The sequence below is a fragment of the Humulus lupulus genome, chromosome X, assembly GCF_963169125.1.
Source record: "Humulus lupulus chromosome X, drHumLupu1.1, whole genome shotgun sequence".
NCBI lineage: Eukaryota > Viridiplantae > Streptophyta > Magnoliopsida > Rosales > Cannabaceae > Humulus > Humulus lupulus.
The window spans coordinates 45,291,663-45,301,834 of NC_084802.1; the positions used below are offsets into that span (position 1 = coordinate 45,291,663).

General features: G+C 47.9%; 1 protein-coding gene across 1 annotated transcript; it reads right to left on the reverse strand.

Moving 5' to 3' along the window:
* Positions 1 to 9,174: 9,174 nt before the first annotated feature.
* Positions 9,175 to 9,618, reverse strand: LOC133805776 (uncharacterized). Its single transcript, XM_062243932.1, has one exon. It carries the CDS (start codon positions 9,616 to 9,618, stop codon positions 9,175 to 9,177), a length of 444 nt encoding a protein of 147 aa, XP_062099916.1.
* Between the last annotated feature and the right edge of the window lie 554 nt (positions 9,619 to 10,172).

Genomic DNA, 10,172 nt, shown 5'->3' on the forward strand with positions numbered 1-10,172 from the left:
TCAGTCGGGGGGGCCTGCGGGACCTTAGCATACCACTGGCACTGCTCGCACTTGCAGACGTAATCGATACGATCTCTTTTCATGGTCGGCCAGAAGTATCCTTGGCGCAGGATCTTCTTGGATAGACTGGGCCCGACCGTATGATCTCCGCAAAAGCCTTCGTGCACTTCATGCATGATGGCACTTAGCTTTGTCCCGGACACACACCTTAGGTAAGGCATGGACAACCCCCGGTGATAGAGTTTTCCGTCCATCATGACATATCGGTGGACTTGGTACTGAAGCTTCCTGGCTGCGGCCCTGTCGGCTAGTACCTCCCCGGCTGTCAGATAGCGGATAAGTGGTCCCATCCAAGACGTGGAGTGATCGACGGTGTGGACCGCGGGGGCCCCGATGCTTGGGACGAGGAGGTGGTTGACGGGGACTAGCCCAGTCAGTTCTGCTTCGGCGTCGGTGGCCAGCTTTGCTAGTGTGTCTGCGAAGACATTTTGTTCTCTGGGGATTTGGCGGATGGAGTGCTTTGTGAACGCCTACAGCATCTCTCTCGTCTGGGTCACGTAAGCCGCCATTCTCTCTCCTTTAGTTTGATATTTCCTCGAGATATGCCTGACAACCAGTTGGGAATCGTTGTAGATTTCCAAGTTCGCTGCCCTTACCTCCCGGGTCAAACGCAGCCCAGCTAGGACAGCTTCGTGCTCCGCTTCGTTATTCGACGCCTTGAACTGGAAACGAAGGGAATTTTGTAACTGGTATCCCTGTGATGACACCAAGATGATCCCAGCCCCAGCCCTGTTCTCATTCGAGGCCCCATCCACGAAGACCTTCCAGACGGGCGCCGTGGGGACCTCGGGATCATTGTCTTCCTGAGATACTCCGGAACATTCAACAATGAAATTGGCCAGGGCTTGTCCCTTGATGGACACTCTAGGGACGTAGGATATATCGAACTGACTTAGTTCCATGGCTCACTTCAGGAGTCTTCCTGATGATTCGGGCTTCTGTAACACTTGCCGCAGGGGGTGGTTGGTCAGGACCTTTATGGCGTGGGCCTGGAAGTAAGGCCGGAGCTTCCGGGATGCCATCAGCAGGCAAAAGGTTAGCTTTTCAATTAATGGATACAGAGACTCAGCGTCCAACAATCACTTACTTACTTAGTACACCAGGAGCTGTGTCCTTTCCTCCTCTCGTACCAACGCGGCGCTGATCGCGTGCTCGGTCACTGCCAGATATAGGTACAGAGGTTCCCCATCCACCGGTTTTGCCAGGATTGGAGCTTGGGCCAGGTGTTCTTTTAGTCTCCGAAAGGATTCTTCGCACTCGACCGACCATTCGAACCGCTGGCTTCCCCGAAGGACGTTAAAGAACGGGATGCACTTATCCGTGGCCTTGGAGACGAAACGGCTCAAGGCGGCTGTCCGCCCGGTCAGGCTTTGCATGTCCTTGTGCTTCTGGGGAGAGGGCATATCAATCAGTGCCTTGATCTTATCCAGATTGGCCTCTATTCCTCGGAAGCTCACTATAAAGCCCAGGAACTTCCCGGAGGCCACGCCAAAAGTGCACTTCTTGGGATTCAGCTTCATCCCGTACTTTTGAATGACTGCGAAAGCTTCAGCCAGGTCATCGCATGCTTCCCAGACGTCTTGGACTTGACTAGCATGTCATCGATGTAGACTTCCATGTTTCGCCCTAGCTGGGCCCGAAACATTTGATTGACAAGCCTTTGATAGGTTGCCCCAGCGTTTTTCAGTCCGAAGGGCATGACTATGTAGCAGTATATCCCCTTATCGGTCTGGAAACTGGTGTGCTCTTGATATGCCACATGCATAGAGATTTGATTGTAGCCAGAGTAAGCATCCATGAAGCTTAAGATCTCGTATCCGGGTGTAGCATCCACCATTTGGTCGATCCGGGGCAGCGGGAGACAGTCCTTCGGACATGCTTTGTTGAGATCCGTGAAGTCGATGCACGTTCTCCATGTCCCGTTTGGTTTCGGCACCAAGATGGGATTGGCCAGCCACACGGGGTACACCGCTTCGCGTATGAAGTTGATTGAAGATAGCTTCTCAACTTCCAGCTTAAGGGCCTCGGCCCTCTCCCTCCCCAAAGGCCTGCGTTTCTGGCGGACCGAGGTCGCGTTTGGGTCAATACACAACGCGTGGCAGATGATGTTGCGGTCGATCCCCCTCATGTCCGAGTGAGACCAGGCCAGGATATCTTGGTTTTCCTTGACTTGGGCGATGATGGCGGCCCGAACATCCGCCGGCAGGCTTTTCCCGACATGGATGACCCAGGTCGGATCGGTGTCACTGATGCACACCTCCTCTATCTCGTCCATTCTCTCTAGGACGCGATCATCCCCTATCCTTGGGTCCAGGTCATCTTCTTCCCGGACCACCCTCTCAGCAGGTGGGGGAGGAATCGGGTCGATGAAGTCCCCAACTGGCTCGTCCTGGACCATATAGATTGGCCGGGCTGACACGTAGTAGCACTTCCGGGCACTCTTCTGATCGCCCTGGACAGTACCCACCCCTCCGTTGTTGCAAGGGAACTTCATGCAAAGATGACAGATAGAGGTGATGGCCCCGAATTCTACTAATGCGGGCCGACCAAAAATGACGTTATAGGCGGTGGGGCAGTCCACCACTACAAAGGTGCAGAACTTGAAGGAGTGCTGCAACTCGCTTCCCAACATAACGGGCAACTAGATCTTCCCCATGGGGAGTAGTGCATCCCCGTTGAAGCCATAGATCTGGGTCAGGCACGATGCCAAATCCGCTTCGGTCAAGCCAATGGCGGTGAAGGCGGGTTTGAACAAGAGGTTGACGGAGCTCCCGTCATTCACCAACACACGGGACACCAACTTGTTGACGATTTGCGCATTTATGACCAGCGGGTCATGGTGCGAGAAATGGATGTTGCGGGCGTCGTCTTCCGTGAAGGTGATGGGGAGGTTCATCAACTTCGGGCGCTGATTCGGTGCCTGGACAAGGGCGCATACTTCCTGATCATGGTCCAGTTTGCTCAGGTAGCGCTTTTGGTCGTTCCAGGACGATCCTCCCAGGTGAGGTTCGCCCGAGATGGTGGCCACATGCCCATCCACTCGACGGGGTACGACCCTGGATGGGTAAGGCATTCCAGGGCCGGGAGCTTGTGCGATGGGGGCCCCCTGAGGGGCCTGCGCCATCGGTCCCTGCGCATACGCTCCCTGAGGCTGGTATGCCCTGGGGGCTCCCGGGACCGTGGGTTGTCCGGGGCCTGCAGACAGGCCCGGGACTCCCACGGGCATCCTAACCCTTTGGTGGAGATGCCCCAGCTTGATGAGATTTTCGATCTCATCCTTGAGCTGCCGACATTCTTCGGTGGTGTGGCCTACGTCCTTATGATAGGCGCACCTCTTGCTGGTATCCCTCGGGTTCCTTCCCCCCTTAAACATGGGGCTAGGCTTCCGGTAGTGAACCGCCCTTTCTGTGGCCAGGTAGATGTTCTCCCTGGTGTCCACCAGATTGGTGTATTCTGAATATTGGGGCTCGTAGCCCCTTTTTCCCTTCTTGACTGGCTCGGGCCGGTTCTGGAATTTTCTAGATCACTTCCCTCGGGAGGGGTTCACGCTTGCTTCTGTCACTCTCGCCTGTGACTGTTGGGCCCCTACAGGGGTGACGCTGTGCCCTGCCGGTGCGGCTCCAAATCCGGAGAAGTGGGTGGATTGGGTCGGGAAATATCCCGAAGCGATAAGACTGTACACCGTAAGGGTGTAGGTGATTCCGGGCGTAACGGTCGGTCTCGGGGCGATCGGGGGTGCGACATAGGACTGTGCCAGGAACTGCACCCCGTACCCCGAGAACGATTGAGCGCTGGGCTGTGGTGTCGGGAGCCACCCGAAAGCCTGGATTTGGGCCTCTTCCCAATTGATAAATCCTTGGGCCCTCCTGATGAAATCTTCCAAGGTAGCTGCCTTGGTACACTGCATGTCATCCCAAAGAGGGGACCCCGCCCGGATCCCAGACTGCAGAGCCACCAGGCACTGTCCATCGTCCACCTTTGTTTTGGAGGCTTCCTCAGTGAAGCGCTAGATGTAGGCCCTCAGTGTCTCCGTGGGGAGTTGCTGGATATTTGCGAGGGCGCTGATCTACATGTCCATCCTCATGGCGGCCACGAACTGCTTGCGAAACGCTGACTGCAGTCCGGACCAGGATTGGATGGATCTCGGCTTAAGTCTCTTCCACCAGTCCTTGGCGGGACCACTTAGAGTGATCGAGAAATAGAGGCACTTGCCGTCGTCACTGACGTGGGCCACTGTCATGAGCCAGTTGTATCGGGACAGATGGTTCCTGGGGTCGGTATTTCCAGTATAGGCGGTGAGGCTTGGCATCTTGAATCCCTTGGGGAGTACAGTGTCCAAGATGTGCCTCGCACAGGGCTCTTTATACTCTTCATCAGAGTCATTATCTGCTCCTTCCTGCTTGTGGACCAAACGGTCCGTGACCTTTTTCAACGCGGCCAGCTGCTCCATGAGCTGCTTTGCCGCGCCATCCTCCGGGGGGATTCTTTCATTCCTCCTGTCGTTGATGTTGTTCCTGAGGTCGCCACCTCGGGGGAGAATCTTTTCCTTACGGGCCCGCTTTTTCCGAGCGTTCAGTCCGTCACGTAGGTCTATCCGGGACGTATCGTCCCCCGAACTAAGGGCATGTCGCTCCTCGCTGTGCGGCCGCTCCCGACGGTTTTTGTTAACCGAGGCACTTGGGTGCAAAGACCTTTCCTGTTCGTCTCACCCTAGGGCGTGTCGGGGCGTACGTTCCGTGGCCGCGTCCCTTGAGGATCGATCGGGTGGCCTCGTCTTGGGATGGGGCGCACCTTCTCTTTCCTAGGGAGCGGCCAGGAACTGGTCCCGACTTTCGTGACGAGGGTGTTCTTTTCTCGGGTCTTTCCACCGGCCTTCTTTTTCTCCCTGTTCGAGTTTGCTGGGGCTGGCTCAGGAAATTGCTCTGGGGGAGGGGCCTGCCTTGCTTCTTCGGGGGCCCCGGCTCGGGCTTGCGGAGCGGGCTGCTGTGCTCCCGGAAGTGGGTCAGTTGTAGGATTGGTTGCCGGACCCTGCGCGACTATGAACGCATGCATGGCTTGGAGGGACTCTTGCATCTGTCGATACGCCTCCGCTTGCTCAGCGATCCTGGCCTCCTGGTCCAGGACTTGCTGCCTCAGTCTGGCCACCTCCAGGTCCTGCTGGTTGGGCTCTCCTTCGGGGATCTCGGGATCTGCTGCTTTGTCGTGGTACTCCCCCTCATTTTCCTCTTCATAATATTCCTCCTCATTCTCTTCTTCATATTCTGTCCCACCCTCATAGTCTTGTGACTCGTCATGGTGAGGTGTTTGAGGAGGCGCATTCTCGGGCAGATACTGAGGAAGATGCTGAGAAGGCAACGGATCTCCATTGCCCTGCTCTGGATTGCTAGGGTCGAAGGTTGTGTGTCGTGTGTTCACCATTGTAGTAAAGGCTTGGTGTTAGCGCTAGCTTTCTTCAGCTCTCAATGAAAGCACCAAAATGTTTACCAAGATTTTCGGAAACCACACTAATGTATATTAGCTAAGAATAATGATATGGAAAGTAGAAGATTAACACGGGATTTTTACGTGGTTGGGGCGTTAATGAGCCTTAGTCCACGAGTCAGTTGTATTAGAGCTTGGAAAGTCTTTTACAATGGAGTTTCTCTCTATGTTTTGACAGAGTAACTGTATATAAGTCGAAGAGAGGTCTTTTTTCCAGTGTTCTATCACCTGTATTTATAAGCTCATAGGAACACTGGGTCTGGGCCAGGTATGACCCGGGCCCATCAAAGATGCGAATGCTCTTGGCTTCTCTGGTGGAAGCCCAATATAAAAGATAAAACATACATAAATTCAAGACTAATTAAGGCCCAATAGGGCGGCCCAAGAACTGGGTTTTTCCCAACAAAACGGTGCTTTTGGTCTGGACACTTCGAGTTACGAGGCTGATTCAGGGGACCAAACCAGTCAGAGTACATGTCAGTGCAGGTCTGAAACAGGGGCGTGCAATCCCGAGGTGGCCTTTTCCGCAGGTGAAAAGTGGGGACAACCCCCACGCGTCGTGGGGTGGCTTCAGGGTCACGGATGCTTTTCCTTGCCCAGCGGGGGACCTGGTCCGGATTCATTTACCTTTGTCCCTCTTCGTTTACCACGGGCCCAGACCATTACCATGCTCCGGGATCATTTTACGTGTGCTTCTATTACGATCCGAACCATCTGTCGTCTCCTGGACGACTGTCCTGGATCATCATCCCGGACACAATCCGGGTCCAGAATCACACTAGGGTCGTGGCCCTCGGTTACTCCTATACCAAGCGGGCTTGGGCTGGGCCAACATCCGAGCGCCCCAGACCATGGGCCTGGGCCATCGTCCCGGGCCCACGACAGGAAACGGGGATAATAGATACTATATCATAACTTTTAAATATGAAATAAAAATATACCTTCTAGCAACTCATGAAATTTATATTTGAATTATAATGTTAATTTTTGGTTATTCAAGTAGAAAAGTAACTTTTGAATCATAGCAGAAATATACATTTTAGTGACTCATTAAATTTACATTTGAATTATAACTAATTTTTGTTAACCATATAGAAAAATCAACCCCTTTAAATTATAGCACAAAATCGACCCATTCAAATTATCTTTTTCAGTGACGATGAAAAACTAAATAGAAAAGGTAAAAAATTACTTTTAAAGGCTGATATACCCACAAACTTACTAGAAATGGTGAAGATAAATGGAAAAATGGTGGTTGGAATTTGTTTCTCTTGAACGGTTCGTTCCAATAGTAACACCCTTGGTTTGCCTAAAAAATGCAATTTGTTGACTAGCGATTTGGCAACGACACATAGTCACTAAAAACGATAAGAATTAATAAACTGAATACAAGAACTAAAACGACACAAATATTTTATAGTGGTTCGGCCCTAGAGATTGTTAATAACTTACATCCACTTAGTGATTTTATTGATGCAAACTCTGCAACCTATAATCAACGAACTATGGTTCACTAAGTTTCACAAGCTCCAAAGTGGAATACAAAAGTCGTGTATAAAAACACTTGTTCTCTTTGAATACAAATTATTTCCCATCCTTCAATGAATCTCATGAATCCTATTTATAGGCTCCAAGATGTACATATGGGCCTATGGGCCATGTTCAAGTTTTTTTTTTATTAGAAAAAATAATAAATTGCTCAAAACAAATTAACAACCAAAAGCTCAAAAACAGAGCTACCAAGAATCCAAATTACAGCTTCCTAACAAACTCAGCAAGTGACCGATTCTTGTCCAGTAATTTTTGACTCAAAATACTAAGTAATCTAGCTTTCAATCCCAACTTAATCATACAATCTATACAATGAGCTGAGAAAGAACAATGAGCAAAAATACAAGAGTTTCTGTTAAACCAAATACAATAGACAGCAGCTGCCAAGAAGGCTACAGCAATGCGTTGCATTAAGTCTTTAGGCTTCCCTTCTAACCAATTCTTCCAATCTTCATACTGCACTGGCCAAATAGCAGGACCTAACTAGATTTTAATCAACTCCAAAACTTGTTGAGAGAAGATACAATCAAAGAACAAATGCATATGAGTCTCCTCAACTCTCTCACAAACCGGACATAAGGATGATGCAACAGAAATCTGACAATGCATCAAATTGTCTCTAGTCAACAGATGACCAAGGAACGATTGCCATAATATAAAACGATGCTTAGGGACAGTAGTCTACACCACACAGCCTTAGCAAAAGAGACCGGGTCCCTCTGAAGCCAACAACTATACAGAACCTTTAGATTCAACTTACCATTCACAGTAGAAGCCTCCAAATCCTCTACAGAAAATATCTCTTTCAGATAGCATACTTTTCGCCAATACCAACTAACATCTGATTTTAATGTATAATTCCAGAAAGATTGACCTTCGAGATAAAGCTCGTCAATCCACTTAACCAACAACACATCTTGTTTAGAGGATAAAGCCCAAATAAATTTGGCCAATAAAACTTTGTTCCACTTAGGCCCCTCCTTAAAACCTAAACCACCCATAGTCTTAGGAAGACAAACCTGAGCCCAAGAAGAACAATGGGACTTGCTGCGATTGCCCTTGGTTCCCCATAAAAAGTTACGACACAACCTATCAATTTCTTGAATGACAATTTGAGGCAAAAGAAAGATACTCATCCAGTAAGACCGAATTCCCAGCAAGACAGAGAAAATCAATTGAGTTCTCCTAGCAAAAGACAAGTGTCTACTTGCCCAAACATGGAGCCGATTATGAATCTTCTTAATAATCTCACCACAATCAGCTGCCTTCCATCTCGTAGGACGCAGAGTAACACCCTCAACTATAGCAACAGAACTCAAAATATTAGTCTTCACTTCAGCTGACATACCTCCAAAGAATACTTGGGATTTATTCAGATTAGCAGTCAACCCAGAACATTGACTAAATCTGGAAAATCCATCAAATAAGAGTTGAAACGATCTAATATTCCCCTTGCAAAACAAAATAAGATCATCCGCAAAACAAAGATTAACAAGTTGCAAACGTTTACACATGGGATGAAATCTGAACTCCCTATGCTGAGAAACAAGCCTTAGAAGCCGAGTAAGATACTCCATGACAAGCACAAACAGCAAGGGAGAAATTGGGTCTCCTTGTCTTAAACCTTTTCTCCCATCAAAACTCCCTTGTAATATCCCATTCATCATGAGTGTATAAGATGTACCCGTCAAACAAATCATTATCCACTGAATAAACCTTCTTGGAAAACAAAAGGCTGTCAGAATATCCTCCAAAAAAACCCAATCAAGAAAATCATATGCCTTACTTAGATTAATTTTTATCAAGCACCGGGGATAAATATTCTTCCTAGTATAACCATGAAGTAAATCTTGAAGAATTAAAATATTATGTGCCAGCAATTTATTCTTTATAAGCTCCTTGGTTTTGATGGACAATCATAGGAAGAATTTTTGTCAACCGAAAGCAAAGCATCTTTGAAATACATTTATAGAGAGTATTACAACAAGCTATAGGTCTATAATTAGAAGATTTAGCTGGAGAATATACCTTAGGAATGAGAGATAAAATTTTCCTGTTCAGTTCAGATGGAATCTCCCCATGCTAAAAAACTAACAAAATCGCCTCAGATATTTCTTCCCCTATGTCCTTCCATAATGCTTTGTAGAATCTCGAGCCATACCCATCTGGACCAAGGCTCTTGATAGATGGGATACTAAATAAGGACTTCTTAACATCCTTCTTAGTGAAAGGCTTAATTAAATCTAGTTGTTGCTCCAAAGTCAAAACTGGCCCCTTTTGGAAATAATCCTGATCAACCTGACTAGTTGCTGTACTAGACTTGCCAAGAAAGCCTTTGAAATGATTATAGAAATGCTCAACAACCTCAGCATAATTATCAATAATCTGACCCTCATCATTCATATAAGAAGTAATCAGGTTACTAATTCTCCTCTGCTTAAGACTAGCATGAAAATAAGCAGTATTTTCATCACCAAATCGAAGCCAATTAATTTTTCTCTTTTGTCGAAGGAAGCTCTCATACATTCTGGACTTACAACCAAAATATAAATATGCCTCTTTCTCATCCTGCTGAAGAGTAGGCGAAGAAGGATGCTGCTATAACAAGAGCTGGGCCTGCTCATAGTTAAGTTTCGCATCAGAAAATTGTTGAGCAACATCACCAACTTTCAACTTATTAAACTGAAGTAATACATGTTTAAGCCTCTTTAATTTCTGAATAATCCGCTGCAACCCATAACCACCAATCGGACTAGACCAATTACAAAGGATAGTACTTTGAAAATCCTGATGATTAGCCCACATATTAAAATATTTGAAAGGTCGAACCCCTGAGAAGTGAACTGGAACTATTTTGATAAGGCAAAAATAGTGATCGAAAATAACATCTCAGTTAATACGAGCTTCAGACTCAGGAAAGGCATCTATCCACGGTTCATTTATAAAAATTCAGTCCAGTTTTGAGAAAATTCTGGTTCCTTCCATTTGTTTATTTGACCAGGTATAATGAGAACCACTCGATCGTAATTCCGACATCATATCATAGGCCCTCCAAAGACGACTATCTTCCACTTCCAACT